Below are 20331 nucleotides of genomic sequence, written 5' to 3'. Positions count from 1 at the left end.
AGTCAGGGGAGGGATGGTGGCTCTCAGTGGTAGAGCATCTGCTTGGCAAGCAGAAGGTCCCAGGTTCACTCCCCAGCATCTCCAACTAAAGAGGGTCCAGGCAAGTAGGCGGAAAACCTTGGCTTGAGACCCTGGAGAGCTGCTGCCAGATAGATAGATAGATGATAGATAGATAGATAGATAGATAGATAGATAGATAGATAGATAGATAGATAGATAGATAGATAGATAGATAGATAGATGATAGATAGATAGATAGATAGATAGATAGATAGATAGATAATAGATAGATAGATAGATAGATAGATAGATAGATAGATAGATAGATAGATAGATAGATAGTTTATTTATATCCCGCCCTCCCCGCCGGAGCAGGCTCAGGGCGGCTAACAACATCATTCAAATTTCCATTATACAAAAGACAAAGTTACATTTAACATTAAACATTAACATTAAAATTCTGATAAGTTTAAAATTAATTAATTAAACTGATAAAAGTGCTAATGCTATTTGTTCTTTATGATGGCGTAATCATTAGCAATTTCTTTCTACGTCAGCGAAAGCCAGTCGGAAGAGGAAGTCTTGCAGGCCCTGCCAGTCTGAGTAGACAAGGGCTGACTTTGATGGACTGAGGGTCTGATTTTGTATAAGGCAGCTTCATTAAGGGAGGGACGGTGGCTCAGTGGCAGAGCATCTGCTTGGTAAGCAGAAGGTCCCCGGTTCAATCCCCGGCATCTCAACTAAAAAGGGTCCAGGCAAGTAGGTTGTGAAAAACCTCAGCTTGAGACCCTGGAGAGCCGCTGTCCAGTCTGAGTAGACAAGACTGACTTTGATGGACCCAGGGTCTGATTCAGTAGAAGGCAGCTTCATATATTCATAAACGTCCTTATATTGTCCTTCCTCCAGAGAAGCTCAGGGAGTCAGCAGCGATGCTTCCAACCAAAGTCAGGCAACAACAAGCAAACGAGATGTCTGCAGGTTCACCCCTACCTGGAAGTGTAAAGCAACTGCAGGCTTCGCCATCAGGTTATTGAAGTGCTCATGATACTGTGGCGAAAGGATGTCTTGGGACAAGGTCTCGTAAGGGTCGAAGGCTTGTTCTTTAAAAAAAAAAAGACAGTAGACATTCATACTATATTAAGGGCAGAAAGGCTGCAAATCACACAGCATGGTTAGGAAACATCTGTGGTTGTGATTCTTCTACTTGTAAACAGGACATCATTAATCCTTAAAAAGCTGATCTTCGATAAGAACATAAGAGAAGCCATGTTGGATCAGGCCAACACTCTGTGTCACATAAGAACATAAGAGTGGAGGAGTGGAGAATCAAACCCGGTTCTCCCAGGTAAGAGAGCTACGGCTGACCCAAGGCCATTCCAACAGCTGCAAGTGGAGGAGTGGGAAATCAAACCTGGTTCCCCCAGGTAAGAGAGCTACGGCTGAACCCAGGCCATTCCAGTAGCTGCAAGTGGAGGAGTGGGGAATCCAACCCAGTTCTCCCAGATAAGAGAGCTCTGGCTGACCCAAGGCCATTCCAGCAGATGCAAGTGGAGGAGTGGGGAATCAAACCTGGTTCTCCCAGGTAAGAGAGCTATGGCTGACCCAAGGCAATTCCAGGAGCTGCACGTGAAGGAGTGGGGAATCAAACCCGGTTCTCCCAGATAAGAGAGCTCTGGCTGACCCAAGGCCATTCCAGCAGCTGCAAGTGGAGGAGGGGGGAATCCAACCCGGTTCTCCCTGATAAGAGAGCTCTGGCTGACCCAAGGCCATTCCAGCAGCTGCAGATGGAGGAGGGGGGAATCAAACCCGGTTCTCCCAGATAAGAGAGCTCTGGCTGACCCAAGGCCACTCCAGCAGGTGCAAGTGGAGGAGTGGGGAATCCAACCCGGTTCTCCCAGTTAACGATCTGCGCACTTAACCACTACACCATAAAGGAGATTGTGGAGGAAGAAGATAAAGGAGATCGTAAACCGCTCTGAGACTTTGATTCAGAGAGAAGGGCGGGGTATAAAACTGCAGTCTTCTTCTTCCCTAATCCAACGCTCTGATCACTGCCCCACCCTGGCTCTCTTCTGTTCTCTTTCTAATGTCTGTTCCTGGCCTAAGAAAACTCATGGCTTTGAGAACCACCTACATACTGAGGCCAAACCCCCCCTCCCCCGCCAATTCCACCACTTCTGAATTTCGCTCCCTCCATCTAATTTGGCGCGTCTGATATTCCCCCTTTATCTCTCGCCGCCATCTCACACTCTGTGCCTCCAAGCCTGAACTTCTCACGTTTCTTCTCCCCGCTGCCTTCTCCGTATCCGATGGCACGATCCCCCTTCCGTCGTGCAGAGCTGGCACCCAGCCCTGGCCTTTGTCTTTGACCCTTCCCCCTCCTGGAGGTCCAATGGCTGCTGTCGTGATGCTCCTCGTTTTACAACTGTGCTAAAATGTGCTCCTTTCTCTCCACCACACTGGCAAAAAGGGTTTCACGTTCTGGCCATCTCTTCCAACCGTGCCCTACTTTCTAGTCATCTTCTGTTAGATCTTCATGGGGGTTTGCTGCCAGAATTACTGATCCCTCATTCTACCTAAAACTCCCCTTAAATCCCAACGCTGGCTTCACCTGCACCAGCCCAAATTCTTAATCCTTACCTTCAAAGACCTTCATGATTCTGTGCTGTCTCTGCTCTACACCAGTTTGGTGTAGTGGTGAAGTGTGCAGACACTTATCTCGGAGAACCAGGTTTGATTCCCCACTCCACCTGCTGGAATGGCCTTGGGTCAGCCAGAGCTCTCTTATCTGGGAGAACTCGGTTTGATTCCCCACTCCTCCACTTGCACCTGCTGGAATGGCCTCGGATCAGCCATAGCTCTCTTATCTGGGAGAACCGGGTTTGATTCCCCACTCCTCCACTTGCAACTGCTGGGATGGCCTTGGGTCAGCCAGAGCTCTCTTATCTGGGAGAACTCGGTTTGATTCCCCGCTCCTCCCCTTGCACCTGCTGGAATGGTCTTGGGTCAGCCATAGCTCTCTTATCTGGGAGAACTCGGTTAGATTCCCCACTCCTCCACTTGCAGCTGCTGGAATGGCCTTGAGTCAGCCAGAGCTCTCTTATCTGGGAGAACCGGGTTTGATTTCCCACTCCTCCACTTGCAGCTGCTGGAATGGCCTTGAGTCAGCCAGAGCTCTCTTATCTGGGAGAACCGGGTTTGATTCCCACTCCTCTACTCGCAACTGCTGGAATGGCTTTGGGTCAGCCATAGCTCTCTTATCTGGGAGAACCGGGTTTGATTCCCCACTCCTCCAGTTGCACCTGCTGGAATGGCCTCGGATCAGCCATAGCTCTCTTATCTGGGAGAACCGGGTTTGATTCCCCACTCCTCCACTTGCACCTGCTGGAATGGCCTCGGATCAGCCATAGCTCTCTTATCTGGGAGAACTCGGTTAGATTCCCCACTCCTCCACTTGCAGCTGCTGGAATGGCCTTGGGTCAGCCAGAGCTCTCTTATCTGGGAGAACCGGGTTTGATTCCCCACTCCTCCACTTGCACCTGCTGGAATGGCCTTGGGTCAGCCAGAGCTCTCTTATCTGGGAGAACCGGGTTTGATTCCCCACTCCTCCACTTGCACCTGCTGGAATGGCCTTGGGTCAGCCAGAGCTCTCTTATCTGGGGGAACTTGGTTTGATTCCCCACTCCTCCACTTGCACCTCGTGGTAGAAGAACTCGTGGGCATTTCATGAAATTGCTGAGCAGTCGGGTTAAAATGGATAAAAGGAAGTCCTTCTTCACTCAAAGGGTGATTAACATGTGGAATACACTGCCACAGGAGGCGGTGGTGGCTAAAAATAAAATTTTTGGTCCCTGTGTGACACAGTGTTGGACTGGATGGGCCATTGGCCTGATCCAACATGGCTTCTCTTATGTTCTTATGTTCATGTTCACTAGTCTACCAGAGTGAGGGAGAAACTCTAAGCAGGCCTAATTCAGAAGTAAGCTTGATTTAATTCCACGCAGCTCCCTCCCACGGAAGCGATCAAGGCTGCAGCCCTTTGGGCATAGGCAACTCACCTCTGCCAGATCCTCAAAGCAGCTGCCGGCGAGGGGGTGGGGGCTGCTCTCGTCGGTCATTTCCACGGTGTCCTCGATTAGCCCCAAGAGCTTCACCGTCAACTCGTGGATGTCTGTGATGTTGCTAAATATCATATCGATATCCTGTGAAGAGAGAACAATTCTGAGTCAGGCTTCGTTCAAACGTTCAACTGTTGGGAAACGAGGAAGGAAGAAACAGCACGGGGTTGGGAGGTCATTTCAGCTGCTCCATAACCATAGAATCATAGAGCTGGAAGGGACTTCAATGGTGATCTAGTCCAACCCCCTGCACAAAGCAGGAAATTCACAAATACCTCCCCCCCTCCACACACATACATCTCCAGTGACCCTTGCTCCATGCCCAGAGGATGGCAAAAAGGAAAAAAAAAACTCTCCATCAGGGAGAAGATGATGATGATATTGGATTTATATCCCGCCCTCCGCTCCAAAGAGTCTCAGAGCGGCTCACAATCTCCTTTACCTTCCTCCCCCACAACAGACACCCTGTGAGGTACATGAAGATATTGGATTTATATCCCGCCTTCCACTCCGAAGAGTCTCAGAGCGGCTCACAATCTCCTTTCCCTTCCTCCCCCACAACAGACACCCTGTGAGGTAGATGAAGATATTGGATTTATATCCCACCCTCCACTCCGAAGAGTCTCAGAGTGGCTCACAATCTCCTTTCCCTTCTTCCCCCACAACAGACACCCTGTGAGGTAGATGAAAATCTTGGATATATATCCCGCCCTCCACTCCGAAGAGTCTCACAGCGGCTCACAATCTCCTTTCCCTTCCTCCCCCACAACAGACACCCTGTGAGGTAGATGAAGATATTGGATTTATATCCCACCCTCCACTCTCAAGAGTCTCAGAGCGGCTCACAATCTCCTTTCCCTTCCTCCCCCACAACAGCTGCCCTTTCAAGGATAAGCTCTGCCAGAGTTATGGCTGACCCAAGGCCATGCTAGCAGGTGCAAGTGGAGGGATTGTGGCTAAGTGGTAGAGCATCTGCTTGGTAAGCAGAAGGTCCCAGGTTCAATCCCCGGCATCTCCAACTAAAAAGTGTCCAGGCAAGTAGGCGTGAAGAACCTCAGCCTGAGACCCTGGAAAGCCACTGCCGGTTTGAGTAGACAAGACTGATAGACTGAGGGTCTGATTCAGTATAAGGCAGCTTCATATGTTCTTGTTTGGACTCCACTCTAAAAGCCACAGGGGTGGCCAAACTGTGGCTCGGGAGCCACATCTGGTCCTTTGACATATATTGTGTGACTCTTGAACACCCCCCCCCCCCCACTGCCCTGTTGGCCTGCTCGGATAAAGTATTTCATTCTTTAAATAACTTCTCCATGCAAGTCACTTGGTAGCTTGGAAAATGCACTTAAAGTAAAAGTTGCTTTCTTTCCAACTCTCCCCCTCTCGTCCATTTATTTGCCTGCCTGCCTTACTGTCTTGCAGCTCTCCAGCATCTGGTGTTTGTATCTTGCGGCTCTCAAACATCTGACATTCATGTCTTGCGGCTCTCTAACAGCTGACGTTTATTCTATGTGGCTCTTACATTCAGCAAGTGTGGCCACCCCAGCTCAAACAGATTCAAATTCAGGAGCACTTTGCAGACTAGCAAGATTGCTGGGGGTGGGGTTATGAGCTTTCGAGAGTCAAAGCTCCATTGGTCAGCTCCCCTTGCAAGTTCTTCCTAATGTTGAGCCGGAAACTCTTTTGATTTAATTTCAACCCACTGGTTCTGGTCCTACCTTCCGGGGCCACAGAAAACAATTCCACACCATCCTCTAGATGACAGCCTTTCAAGAATTTAAGGATGGTGATCCTATCACCTCTCAGCCGCCTCTTCTCCAGGCTAAACAATTCCCAGCTCCTTCAACCTTTTCTCATAGGACTTGGTCTCCAGACCCCACACCATCTTCGTCGCCCTCCTCTGGACCTGTTCCAGCTTGTCTAGATCCTTCTTAAAATGCGGTGCCCAAAACTGAACACAATACTAATGGGTCTTAATGTCCTACTGGATCCCAATGTTGTTGTTCTTCTGCAGACCACCATAGGTAACCCTCTGAAACATTCTAAACTCGCTGCCTTCAATACGACTGGACTCCCATGCGCCTACAGTTAACGTATGCATTCTTAGATATGGTTCCTACAAACAGCAGATGAGGCAGGCAACCTGCCTGGGGTCCTATTATTTCAGATGGCTGAGAGGTTGGAGGTCTGACATGTCTGAACGCTCCGCTATGCAAGAAGGAATCATTGCACACAGGAAACTGATGTTATCAAGCAGTGAACCAGGCCTCAACCCTTCACCAGGACATCTAACTTTCTGTACGGAGGATACTTTTAAATGTACATCGTCCAGAGCCCAGCCTGGCAGTGATGGGGTGATTAATTACATCAAATAATTAAACAAACAACAACAAGGGAGGGATGGTGGCTCAGTGGTAGCATCTACTTGGGAAGCAGAAAGTCCCAGGTTCAATCCCTGGCATCTCCAACTCAAAAGGGTCCAGGCAAATAGGCGTGAAAAACCTCAGCTAGAGACCCTGGAGAGCCATTGCCAGTCTGAGTGGACAAGACTAACTCTGATGGACCAAGAGTCTGGTGCAGTAGAAGGCAGCTTCATATGCTCATATGACAGACACACGATGATAGATAGATAGATAGATAGATAGATAGATAGATAGATAGATAGATAGATAGATAGATAGATAGATAGATAGATAGATAGATAGATAGATAGATAGATAGATAGATAGATAGATAGATAGATAGATAGATAGATAGATAGATGGATGGATGGATGGATGGATGGATGGATGGATGGATGGATGGATGGATGGATGGATGGATGGATGGATGGATGAGAGAGAGAGAGAGAGAGAGAGAGAGGAGGGACGGTGGCTCAGAAGGTCCCAGGTTCAACCCCCGGCATCTCCAACTAAAAAAGGTCCAGGCAAATAGTTGTGAAGAACCTCAGCTTGACACCCTGGAGAGCCGCTGCCAGTCTGAGGAGACAATACTGACTCCGATGGACTGAGGGTCTGATTCAGTAGAAGGCAGCTTCATATGTTCATATGTTTATGTTCAACAACAATAATGAAGGACTGTTTTAACATGTAAACCCTTTCCTGCACCCTGTACAGTCAAAACAACAGGCTAACCACTTCATCTGCCACTTGTGAAAGACCGACAACTGCTGATGTGAAACCACACTGCTTTGATGGTGTAAAACCAAACAGACCTCAAGTTTCAAAGGAAAAGGACTTCTCTTTGGCCCCATGATAATCAACAGAGTTAGAGAGGACATCCCGTTTGCCTGGAGTCCAGTGACATCCAGAAGGACTGGATCGCAGTCAACGAAAGCACCGATATCCTTTTGTTTCAAACCCTGCAGAGATGTTGTTTTTCCTCCCCAAAAGTGAAAGGGAAATTCCACAGCATGATCTGATTTAACATGTTATAGTTTGACTTATATTTAGTAACCAATTAAAAATACTTGCTGAATGCAAACCTTTATGCGGAAATTAACGGGGAGAGGGAACTGCTGTAAAAATTTAAAGATTGTATGGCATGCACTTACACGATTACAATTTAAGAAAATAGCTAAAGACAGTGACAACTGCTGACACACTAATTTTAGCACAGCCAAAGTACTGTGCATGATAAGCAATGGATATATTTAAACAAATTTAACTTTAGGATCATAAGAGTTGGAAGGGACCTCCAGGGTCATCTAGTCCAACTCCTGAACAATGGAAAAAACTCACAAACACCTCCCCCTAGATTCACAGGATCCTCGTTGCTGTCAGAAGGCCATCTAGCCTCTGTTTCAAAACCTCCAAGGAAGGAGAGATTTTCTTTCACGGATGTTGTTGGGGCACCTCAGATACACTGTCACTTTCCATGGCACTATTTGCTGGTTACATAACAGATTGTTACGTACAACATCCTTTCCCCTACACAAGAAGAGAATATGTTTTTAATAGGGTTTGTAGAATCTTTCAGGCTCAAGTGGAATTCACTGCCACAGGAGGTGGTGGCAGCCACAAGTATAGCCACCTTCAAGAGGGGTTTAGATAAAAATATGGAGCCGAGGTCCATCAGTGGCTATTAGCCACAGTGTGTGTGTATATATAAATTTTTTTGCCACTGTGTGACCCAGAGTGTTGGACTGGATGGGCCGTTGGCCTGATCCAACATGGCTTCTCTTATGTTCAAGTGCCGTGTTCTACTGGAGAAAGTTTTTCTTCCAGATGTTTCGTTCTCAGCTGCGGAGAACATCCTCAGTGGCGTTCTCCGCAGCTGAGAACGAAACGTCTGGAAGAAAAACTTTCTCCAGTAGAACACGGCACTTGAGCCCGAAAGATTATACAAACCCTAATGATGTTGCCAGCGTGAAAACCTGAAATCTTTGAGAATATGTTTTGTTTTAGTTTGATGCGCGCAGCCAATCAGATGAATTCATACCCCGATTTTTAAAACTGGTATTGATACATATGTATTTTGCAGTTTTACGTCCCTCCCTCACCCAATTTGCAAACCAATGAAACATACGTGTTTTCTTCCACGCGACACCTGATCACCTGAAAAAAAACATTCATCGCCATCTTCAAGTACTTGAAGGGCTGTCTCATAGAGGATGCTGTGGAATTGTTTTGTGGCCCCAGAAGGTCAGACCAGAACCAATGGGTTGAAATTAAATCAGAAGAGTTTCCAGCTCAACACTAGGAAGAACTTCCTGACCGTTAGAGTGGTTCCTCAGTGGAACAGGCTTCCTCGGGAGGTGGTGGGCTCTCCTTCATCAGAGGTTTTTCAACAGAGGCTAGATGGCCATCTGACAGCAGAGAAGATCCTGTGAATTTAGGGGGAGGTGTTTATGAGTTTTCTGCATTATGCAGGGGGTTGGACCAGATGACCCTGGAGGTCCCTTCCAACTCTGATTCTATGATTAACTTCCAGACAGCGAGAGTGGTTCCTCAGTGGAACAGGCCTCCTCCTTGGGAGGTGGTGGACTCTCCTTCCTTGGGAGGTTTTTCAACAGAGGCTAGATGGCCATCTGGCAGCAGAGAAGATCCTGTGAATTTAGGGGGAGGTGTTTATGAGTTTTCTGCATTATGCAGGGGGTTGGACCAGATGACCCTGGAGGTCCCTTCCAACTCTATGATTCTATGAACTCTGAAACTGTGTATAAGACTTTGTGGGCATGCACCCTTCTTCAGATACACTGAAACAGACTTCCTCAAGTGTGTTTCAATGCATCCGAAGACACGTGCTTTCATACCAAAGCTTCTACCCAGAATTAAACTTTGCAGATCTTAAAGGTGCAACCGGACTCAAACTTTGTTCTGTCGCTTCAGATAAACACGGCTACCCAACTGAATGTAACTTGGAAGCTGCCAGACTGAGCAAGGATCATACTGTTATCCGTTTTATGAAACAACTTCCTAAGAAAAAGAAAAATCCCCATGGAAAAACACTGGGAAATGTCTGTCCTAATCTAGCATTGTCGCTCAAGCAGTGGCCAGCCAGTCCCTCTGGAGGGCCTGCAACAGGGCAGAGAGGTTGAGGCCTTCATAAGAACATCAGAAGAGCCCTGCTGGATCAGACCAGAGAGGGTCCATCTAGTCCAGCCTCCTTTCTAACACAGGGGCCAGCCAGTTCCTCTGGAGGGCCTGCAACAGGGCAGAGAGGTTGAGGCCTTCATTAGAACATCAGAAGAGCCCTGCTGGATCAGACCAGTGAGGGTCCATCTAGTCCAGCCTCCTTTCTCACACAGGGGCCAGCCAGTTCCTCTGGAGGGCCTGCAACAGGGCAGAGAGGTTGAGGCCTTCATTAGAACATCAGAAGAGCCCTGCTGGATCAGACCAGAGAGGGTCCATCTAGTCCAGCCTCCTTTCTCACACAGGGGCCAGCCAGTTCCTCTGGAGGGCCTGCAACAGGGCAGAGAGGTTGAGGCCTTCATTAGAACATCAGAAGAGCCCTGCTGGATCAGACCAGTGAGGGTCCATCTAGTCCAGCCTCCTTTCTCACACAGGGGCCAGCCAGTTCCTCTGGAGGGCCTGCAACAGGGCAGAGAGGTTGAGGCCTTCATTAGAACATCAGAAGAGCCCTGCTGGATCAGACCAGAGAGGGTCCATCTAGTCCAGCCTCCTTTCTCACACAGGGGCCAGCCAGTTCCTCTGGAGGGCCTGCAACAGGGCAGAGAGGTTGAGGCCTTCATAAGAACATCAGAAGAGCCCTGCTGGATCAGACCAGAGAGGGTCCATCTAGTCCAGCCTCCTTTCTCACACAGGGGCCAGCCAGTTCCTCTGGAGGGCCTGCAACAGGGCAGAGAGGTTGAGGCCTTCATAAGAACATCAGAAGAACCCTGCTGGATCAGACCAGTGAGGGTCCATCTAGTCCAGCATCCTTTTTCACACAGGGGCCAGCCAGTTCCTCTGGAGGGCCTGCAACAGGGCAGAGAGGTTGAGGCCTTCATAAGAACATCAGAAGAGCCCTGCTGGATCAGACCAGTGAGGGTCCATCTAGTCCAGCCTCCTGTCTCGCACAGTGGCCATCCAGTTCCTCTGGAGGGTCAACAACAGGGCAGAAAGGCAGAGGCCTTCATAAGAACATCAGAAGAGCCCTGCTGGATCAGACCAGTGAGGGTCCAGCCTCCTTTCTCACACAGGGGCCAACCAGTTCCTCTGGAGGGCCTGTAACAGGGCAGAGAGGTTGAGGCCTTCATAAGAACATCAGAAGAGCCCTGCTGGATCAGACCAGTGAGGGTCCATCTAGTCCAGCCTCCTGTCTCGCACAGTGGCCATCCAGTTCCTCTGGAGGGTCAACAACAGGGCAGAAAGGCAGAGGCCATCATAAGAACATCAGAAGAGCCCTGCTGGATCAGACCAGTGAGGGTCCATCTAGTCCAGCCTCCTTTCTCACACAGGGGCCAGCCAGTTTCTCTGGAGGGCCTGCAACAGGGCAGAGAGGTTGAGGCCTTCATAAGAACATGAGAAGAGCCCTGCTGGATCAGACTAGTGAGGGTCCATCTAGTCCAGACTCCCGTCTCACACAGTGGCCAACCAGTTCCTCTGGAGGGGCCAACAACAGGGCACAGAGGCCGAGGCCTTCATAAGAACATCAGAACAGCCTTGCTGGATCAGACCAGGAGGGCCCATTTAGTCCAGCCTCCTGCCTCACACAGTGGCGAACCAGTTCCTCTGGAGGGCCAACAACAGGGCATGGAGACCAAGGCTTTCACCTGATGTTGCCTCCTGACTCTGGGATTCAGAGGCTTACTGCCTCTGAATGTGGAGGTTCCCCTCAGCCGACTTGACTAGTAGCCACTAACAGACTTATCCTCCATGATCCTTTCAAAAAAAGATCTCTTCTTTTTTTCTTCTGAGGATAACTGGGCTTGGACTTCATTGTTCCAGTAAGCGTAGGAGGTAGTGGAACTTCTTCCCTCTCTGTCTGTTCTGGTTACAGAACAGTGCAGGGACCACAGAAAGAAACAACCATCTCCTAGATGCCACTTAGAACTTCTCTCTATGAAAGAAAGGCAGCTAATGAATGTTTTAGATGAAATAAATAGTTTATCAAACTGGTCACCACACCTCAAAAAAGATATTATAGCATTGGGAAAAGTGCAGAAAAGGGCAACTAGAATAAAAGGGTAGGAACACTTTCCCTATGAAGAAAGGTTAAAACGCATGGGACTCTTTAGCTTGGAGAAACGTCGACTGAGATGTGACATGATAGAGGTTGACAAGATTATGCACAGGACAGAAAAGGTAGAGAAAGAAGTACTTTTCTCCCTTTCTCACAATACAAGCACTCGTGGGCACTCCATGAAATTGCTGAGCAGTCGGGTTAGAACGGATAAAAGGAAGTACTTCTTCACCCAAAGGGTGATTGACACATGGAATTGACAGCCACAGGAGGTGGCGGCAACTACAGGCATAGACAGCTTCAAGAGGGAATTGGATAAACACCTGGAGAATAGGTCCATCAGTGGCTAGATGAACTCTCTGTCTGTGGCAGTGATGTTCTGTATTCTTGGTGCTTGGGAGGGGCAACAGTGTGAGCACTTCTGGTGTCCTAGCCCCACTGATGGACCTCCTGATGGACCCTGGGTTTTTTTGGCCACTGTGTGACACAGAGTGTTGGACTGGATGGGCCACTAGCCTGATCCAACAGGGCTTCTCTTATGTGACACAGAGTGTTGGACTGGATGGGCCATTGGCCTGATCCAACATGGCTTCTCTTATGTCTTATGTGACACAGTGTTGGATTGGATGGGCCATTCGCCTGATCCAACATGGCTTCTCTGATGTTCTTATGTGACACAGAGTGTTGGACTGGATGGGCCATTGACCTGATCCAACATGGCTTCTCTGATGTTCTTATGTGACACAGAGTGTTGGACTGGATGGGCCCTTGGCCTGATCCAACATGGCTTCTCTTCTGTTTTTCTGTGACACAGAGTGTTGGACTGGATGGGCCATTGGCCTGATCCAACATGGCTTCTCTTATGTTCTTATGTGACACAGAGTGTTGAACTGGATGGGCCACTAGCCTGATCCAACATGGCTTCTCTCATGTTCTTAGGAACTGAGAAGTACCAAGTGGGGAAGGAGTTCGTGGGTGGGGGGGACCACCGCCAAGTTCCAACCAAAGGCAGGCACTGCAGGGAGATCAGCCCCCCTGAAAGAAAACCTCTTAACAGAGATAGGCCATTTGGCACTGTCTGGTCCCCGAGAAGCTTCCAGGTCAGGCCTGCAACAAGGGGGGGGGGGTTCTGATGCTGTGCCCAACCATCCTGCCCCCACCCCCATTTGAAAGAAGTCTGATATTTTTCCTCCCCTTGAATCCATTTTTTCTTACAATTTTCTGCTTCCCCCTTTTTTTTATTCCTGGTAATGTTATCTTCCCCACAGCCGACCCCGCAGCGCAGCTGTCTCTCTCTCTCTCTTTTGCAAATGGTCTCAGCTCCACAGCTGTCCCTGGGAATATGAAGATCTTGAGAGAAATAGTTTCAGTTTATAGCCAGAGGTTGTCAAGTCACAGTGATTATGGCTTGAAGTGCACAAGTGTTGAAACACGAAGCAGAGTGGGTGTAGCAACCGGCTGACTTACACAAGGCGTGAAGAGCTTCCTGTTAGAAAGGAAAGCGGCTCGAAAGACTTTTATGATCAGGTTCAGCTCCCGGAGGTACTGCCTTTCGTCTGCGATTTCCGTCCTGACGATCTCGTAGCAGTTCAGCTCGCCAGAGGAGGAGGGCTCGTCATCGCAGAGAGAAACCAAGCCAATGTCGTCCTGATCAAACATATCCATTAAGACCTAAGAACAGAGCAGAAGTCACATTTTGCACAGGACAAATACAGAACCCAGTTTGAGTCCAGCGGTACCCTTAAGACCAACGAAGTTTTACTCAAGGTGTAAGCTTTCGTGCGCATGCACACAACAAAAGCTTATAACCTTAAATAAAACTCTGTTGGCCTTAAAAGGTGGTACTTAACCAGGGTTGCTAGTCTCCAGGTGGGGCCTACAGATCTCCCGCTTTTACAACCAGCTGACAGAGATTCGTTCCCCTGGAGAAAGCGGCTGCTTTGAGGGGTTGGCTCTATGGCACTGCACTATGCAGAGGCCCCTCCCCAGCTCCACCAGCTCCTGGATCAACCCTGAAATTCTCCAGGTATTTTCCAACACAGATCCGGCAATCAATGGGCTGTATCGACAGAAGTCTAGTGTCCAGATCATGTAATGTGATGGTATCGCTTTACTCTGCTCTGGTAAGACCTCACCTGGAGTATTGTGTTCAGTTTTGGGCACCACATTTTAAGAAGGATCTAGACAAGCTGGAATGGATCCAGAGTAGGGTGACAAAGATGGTGAGGGGTCTTGAGACCAAGTCCTATGAGGAAAGGTTGAAGGAGCTGGAGATGTTTAGCCTGGAGAGGCGGCAGCTGAGAGGTGATAGGATCACCATCTTCAAGGACTTGAAGGGGTGTCCTATAGAGGATGGGGTGGAATTGTTTTCTGTGGCCCCAGAAGGTAGGACCAGAACCAAGAGATTGAAATTAAATCAAAAGAGTTTCCAGCTCAACATTAGGAAGAACTTCCTGACCGTTAGAGCGGTTCCTCAGTGGAACAGGTTTCCTCCTCGGGAGGTGGTGGGCTCTCTTTCCTTGGAGGTTTTTAAACAGAGGCTGGATGGCCATCTGACAGCAATGAAGATCCTGTGAATTTAGGGGTAGGTATTTGTGGGTTTCCTGCATCGTGCAGGGGGTTGGACTAGATGACCCTGGAGGTCCCTTCCAACTCTATTATTCTATGAATCTATAATCCTATACTCGACCAACGTTCCCTCTTGCGCTGCAGAGTCTTGTGAGCAAAAATTCTACTTTGTGAGCTCCTGGCATGAAAGTTGTGAGCTGCTGCATCAATGAGTGTGCTCTGGGGTCCACCGTCCAGGGAAGGACGGTAGCTCAGTGGTAGAGCATCTGCATGGGAAGCAGAAGGTCCCAGGTTCAATCCCCAGCATCTCCAACTAAAAAGGGTCTAGGCAAGTAGGCGTGAAAAACCTCCGTTTGAGACCCTGGAGAGCTGCTGCCAGTCTGTGTGGACAATATTGACTTTTGGCTCAGTGGTAGAGCATCTGCTTGGTAAGCAGAAGGTCCCAGGTTCAATCCCTGGCATCTCCAAAAAAAAGGGTCCAGGCAACTAGGTGTGAAAAACCTCAGCTTGAGACCCTGGAGAGCCGCTGCCAGTCTGAGAAGACAATACTGACTTTGATGGACCAAAGGTCTGATTCAGTATAAGGCAGCTTCATATGTTCCTTCCTGAGCTAAGACAAAAATCTGTGAGTTAGAGGCTAAAAATCCGTGAGCCAGCTCACGCTAACTCAGCTTAGAAGGAACGCTGCACTCCACTCAAAATTTGCTCTGCTGCTTCAGACCAACACAGCTACCCACCTGAGTCTATCTTCAGGGAAGACAAATATGGAGATACTACTGAGTCGAGAACAAATGCAATCAAAACAAACAGGATGACCCCTGGGGGGGGGGATTTTTACAAAAATCTTTGGATGTATTCTAATGGTGCAGATGTTAAGTTTTACACAGAAATGAAAACAGGTTTTTATTTCAAAATAACCCTGAAATAGTAGGGATTAGTTATTCGGCCTCAGCAAATGGATCTGATGCACATAGAATGCTTGCGCACGCAGAGGAATCTCTGCAACATCTTACCTTGTCAGCACACATTGATACTTTGATGTCTTGCTGGGAGATCTCAAAGTGCCTTATGTTGAAAACATAGTTGCCAGCCAATTTTAAGATGTCTGCAGCGATGTATTCCAGGACAGCCACAATGTAAAGAGACACCTGATAATCTATTTTGTAACCGAGAACTTCCTGAAAGTTGCGCAAAGAAGAAGTATAAGCGTGGCTCAAAAACAAGATGGCGTCAACACATACTTCAAGCACGAGTGTGAGAGAAGCAGAAGACGGGAACATAAGAACATAAGAGAAGCCATGTTGGATCAGGCCAATGGCCCATCCAGTCCAACACTCTGTGTCACATAAGAACAGAAAAGAAGCCATGTTGGATCAGGCCAATGGCCCATCCAGTCCAACACTCCATGTCACATAAGAACATAAGAGAAGCCATGTTGGATCAGGCCAATGGCCCATCCAGTCCAACACTCTGTGTCACATAAGAACATAAGAGAAGCCATGTTGGATCAGGCCAGTGGCTCCTCCAGTCCAACACTCTGTGTCACATAAGAACAGAAGAGAAGCCATGTTGGATCAAGCCATTGGCCCATCCAGTCCAACACTCTGTGTCACATAAGAACAGAAGAGAAGCCATGTTGGATCAGGCCAGTGGCCCATCCAGTCCAACACTCTGTGTCACATAAGAACATAAGTGAAGCCATGTTGGATCAGGCTGATGGCCCATGCAGTCCAACACTCTGTGTCACACAGTGGCCAATATATGTGTGTGTACACACACACACACATATATATGCTGTGGCTAAGAGCCACTGATGGACCTCTGCTCCATATTTTTACCTAACCCCCTCTTGAAACTGTCTATGCTTGTGGCCGCCGCCACGTCCTGTGGCAGTGAATTCCACATGTTAATCACCCTTGGGGTGAAGAAGGACTTCCTTTTATCCATTTTAACCTGACTGCTCAGCTATTTCATGGAATGCCCACGAGTTCTTGTATTGTGAGAACGGGAGAAAAGGACTTCTCTCTCTACTTTCTCCACCCCATGAATAATCTTGTAAACCTCTCTCTCGACACCCCGCAGTCGACGTTTCTCCAACGAACTCTAGAATCCATTAGCAGCGACTATGGCCACCATAAAGCATATTCGAGCCTGCCCACTGTAGTTACATGGGAATGGAAAACTGTAGTCCAGATTTACAGTTCCCTACCAGAAAAACATTTGCCGTTGTCCTATACCTAACGGACTGGGGAACACAGTGTATTAGATTGGAAACTACGCAACAGAAACATCATAAATCAATGCGACAGTAACATAAATGTCTCTACTGAAAGATAACATCTATCGATGCAATTGGAATGCTTGTACTACTGCATTGTTGCAATGACTTATGTTTTGTGAATGAGAAGAACACAGTCAGGTTAGAGAATCTGTGTATTATATATAAGCTTTATTGTACCAGAAGTCAATACCAATTCACATTGTGACACTGATGTTATTGTTCCACTGATTCGATAATGGCATTCACCTGTGTTCTGTATGTATTCTAACCCTAAGCCCCCACCGCCCCATCGGCCACCTTGGAGAAGGCATTTGTCTCTCTAAACCAGGGGTGGCCAACGGTAGCTCTCCAGATTTTTTTGCCTACAACTCCCAGCAGCCCCAGCCAGCATGGCCAATGGCTGGGGCTGATGGGAATTGTAGGCAAAAAACATCTGGAGAGCTACAGTTGGCCACCCCTGCTGTATGTGCCTACCCAATGGGCTTAGACGACACTAAATTGCAGTTTCCCCCAATTAATCTGGCTTTGGCTTTCTTATGTTGTTTTTTCCGAAAGGTGAGCATCATTTAGACTATTTTAATCTATTGACTTCATTCCTGCCAGTGTGGTGTAGCGGTTAAGAGTGTCAGACTGGGATCTAGGAGACTGAGGTTCAAATCCCTGTTTTTCCATGGAAGCTCGCTGGATGACCTTGGGCCAGTCACGCCCTCTTTAGGTTCCCAGTCAGGAGAAAGGCGGGATGAAAACAAAGCAGATAAATAAATATTATGCCCTGCCTTTCTCCCCAGTGAAGACTCAAGGGACCTGACATAATTCTCCTCCCCTCCCTTTTAATCTTCACAACAGCACCGCGTGGTAGGTTCAAGAGAAGAAGAAGATGATATTGGATTTATATCCCGCCCTCCACTCCGAAGAGTCTCAGAGCAGCTCACAATCTCCTTTACCTTCCTCCCCCACAACAGACACCCTGTGAGGTGGGTGGGGCTGGAGAGGGCTCTCCCAGCAGCTGCCCTTTCAAGGACAACCTCTGCCAGAGCTAATGGCTGACCCAAGGCCATTCCAGCAGCTGCAAGTGGAGGAGTGGGGAATCAAACCCGGTTCTCCCAGATAACAGTCCGCACACTTAACCACTACACCAAACTGGCTCTCCACACCAAACTGGCTGTGTGTGTGACCAGCCCAAGTTCACTGAGGCAGGCTTCCACAGCAGAGCAGGGATTCGAACCCGATCCTCACCCAGTGCTCTAACCACTACGCCATGCTGGCCTGCCATTTCCCAGGAGAGGACGTGTTTCTCGACGATAAAATCAAATCTATAAAACTAAAATAAGTGCCCATGCTTTGTAACCCAGGCCTCCAGCCCATTCTACACGCAGACATGCCTTTTCTCCAGTTGTCTACCACACTGGCAGAGTGCCGTGTTAGCAATGGGGCCATGAAACGCAAGGCTTTAGAGTGAATGCGGGCCTGACTGCCAGAGATTAACTTTATTCACAGCTCCAACGAGTAAGTGGAAATCGCTTCTGATGTGTGGAGTAGGGTTGCCAAGTTCAATTCAATAAATATCTGGGGACTTTGGGGGTGGAGCCAGGAGTAAAAGTTGTGTGACACGCCTAACTGAACGCCAAAGGGAGTTCTGGCCATCACATTTAAAGGGACCGCACACCTTTTAAATGCCTTCCCTCCACTGGAAACAATGAAGGATAGGAGCACCTTCTTTCAGGGCTCACAGAATTGGACCCCTGGTCCAATCTTTTTGAAACTTGGAGAGTGTTTTGGAGAGAGGCACTGGACGCTACACTGAAAATTTGGTGCCTATACCTCAAAAAACAGCCCCTCCAGATCCCCAGATACCCACGGATCAATTTTCCATTATACTCTATGGGAATCGGTCTCCATAGGGACTAATGGAGCGCCCAGCAGATATTTCCTCCCCTCCCCCCACACACATGCTTTCCGATGACCCTGAAGCGGGGGAAGGGCCTCCAAACTTGGGGATCCCCTGCCCCCACCTGGGGATTAAAATATATGCTCCATATATGGAGTTGTGTGGACTTTTTCACTGTTAAGACTTCTTCAGTGACTGCATTTTGTAACCAGCTGCTATCTTGGAAGCATTCCTGTATGTTTAAATATTGTTAAGTCTTTGTCACTAAAATATATGTTTGTACACACTTTGGTGTGATAATACATATATTTCTGGTGCTGACTGTATTGTTCCACCTGGGGACTGAAAACTCTATGGGTGGATGACCCAGCTTAGGAGAGAGAGAGGCTGGTTTCCTTCTGACTTCCTCTCCTCACCTTTTTCACTTTCCCTGTCTGAATAATGAAGCCGTGTGCCGTTTCCTGTAAAGCCGCTGGACCAGTAGGTGCATGAAGACTGCCAAGGGCGCCGGCAGTGTTTTTCCCTCTGCTTCCTTTTGACACATGCCTAAGGCCACCCACTTGCTGGCAGTTGCTTCACGCAGCCGGCACGGCGATAAGGCACTGGACTAAGATATGGGAGACACAGGTTCGAATCCCTACTCAGCTGTGGAAGCTCGCTCGGTGACTTTGGGCCAGTCACACATTCTCAGCCTAGCCTACCTCACAGGATTGCTTGTCGGGATAATAATTAAAAAAAACAGATACAGGGAAAATAGTGAAAGTCACTTTGGGGTATAAATACAGCAAATAAATGTTCCAGAATTATTATTATGCCACAGGAGGTAGTGGTGGCTACAAGCATAGCCAGCTTTAGGAGGGGGTTGGATAAAAATATGGAGCAGAGGTCCATCAGTGGCTATTAGCCACAGTGTGTGTGTGTGTGTGTGTGTATATTTATATATTTGGCCACTGTGCGACACAGACTGTTGGACTGGAGGGGCCATTGGCCTGATACAACATGGCTTCTCTTATGTTCTTATGTGACAGAGTGTTGGACTGGAGGGGCCATTGGCCTGATCCAACATGGCTTCTTTTATGTTCTTATGTGACACAGAGTGGTGCACTGGAGGGGCCATTCGCCTGATCCAACATGGCTTCTCTTATGTTCTTATGTGACACAGAGTGTTGGACTGGAGGGGCCACTGGCCTGATCCAACATGGCTTCTCTTATGTTCTTCTGTGACACAGAGTGTTGGACTGGAGGGGCCATTGGCCTGATCCAACATGGCTTCTCTTATGTTCTTTTGTGACACAGAGTGGTGGACTGGAGGGGCCATTCGCCTGATCCAACACGGCTTCTCTTATGTTCTTATGTGACACAGAGTGTTGGACTGGATGGGCCATTGGCCTGATCCAACATGGCTTCTCTTATGTTCTTATGTGACACAGAGTGGTGGACTGGAGGGGCCACTGGCCTGATCCAACATGGCTTCTCTTATGTTCTTTTGTGACACAGAGTGGTGGAGTGGAGGGGCCATTGGCCTGATCCAACATGGCTTCTCTTATGTTCTTTTGTGACACAGAGTGTTGGACTGGATGGGCCATTGGCCTGATCCAACAGGACTTCTCTTATGTTCTTATGTGACACAGAGTGCTGGACTGGATGGGCCACTGGCCTGATCCAACAGGGCTTCTCTTATGTTCTTATGTGACACAGAGTGTTGGACTGGAGGGGCCATTGGCCTGATCCAACATGGCTTCTCTTATGTTCTTATGTGACACAGAGTGTTGGACTGGAGGGGCCATTGGCCTGATCCCACATGGCTTCTCTTATGTTCTTCTGTGACACAGAGTGTTGGACTGGAGGGGCCA

The 20331-nt window shown here is 48.4% G+C and overlaps 1 protein-coding gene across 1 annotated transcript in view; it reads right to left on the bottom strand.

Annotated features, from left to right (window-relative positions):
• Positions 1–20331, bottom strand: part of SOS2 (SOS Ras/Rho guanine nucleotide exchange factor 2) — an 84206-nt gene that overhangs the window by 41411 nt on the left and 22464 nt on the right. The window contains exons 4-7 of the mRNA XM_060261403.1: positions 15323–15487; positions 13209–13412; positions 4055–4202; positions 991–1100 (exon numbers count right to left, since the gene is read on the bottom strand). Of these exons, the coding sequence (XP_060117386.1) occupies positions 991–1100; positions 4055–4202; positions 13209–13412; positions 15323–15487 (627 nt within the window). The remainder of the gene's footprint in view (positions 1–990; positions 1101–4054; positions 4203–13208; positions 13413–15322; positions 15488–20331) is intronic.

The sequence above is a fragment of the Heteronotia binoei genome, chromosome 21 (assembly GCF_032191835.1).
Source record: "Heteronotia binoei isolate CCM8104 ecotype False Entrance Well chromosome 21, APGP_CSIRO_Hbin_v1, whole genome shotgun sequence".
In the NCBI taxonomy this organism is placed as follows: Eukaryota; Metazoa; Chordata; class Lepidosauria; order Squamata; family Gekkonidae; genus Heteronotia; species Heteronotia binoei.
Note: the sequence above shows the minus strand (reverse complement) of the source record. Positions and strands in the feature narration are given on the sequence as shown.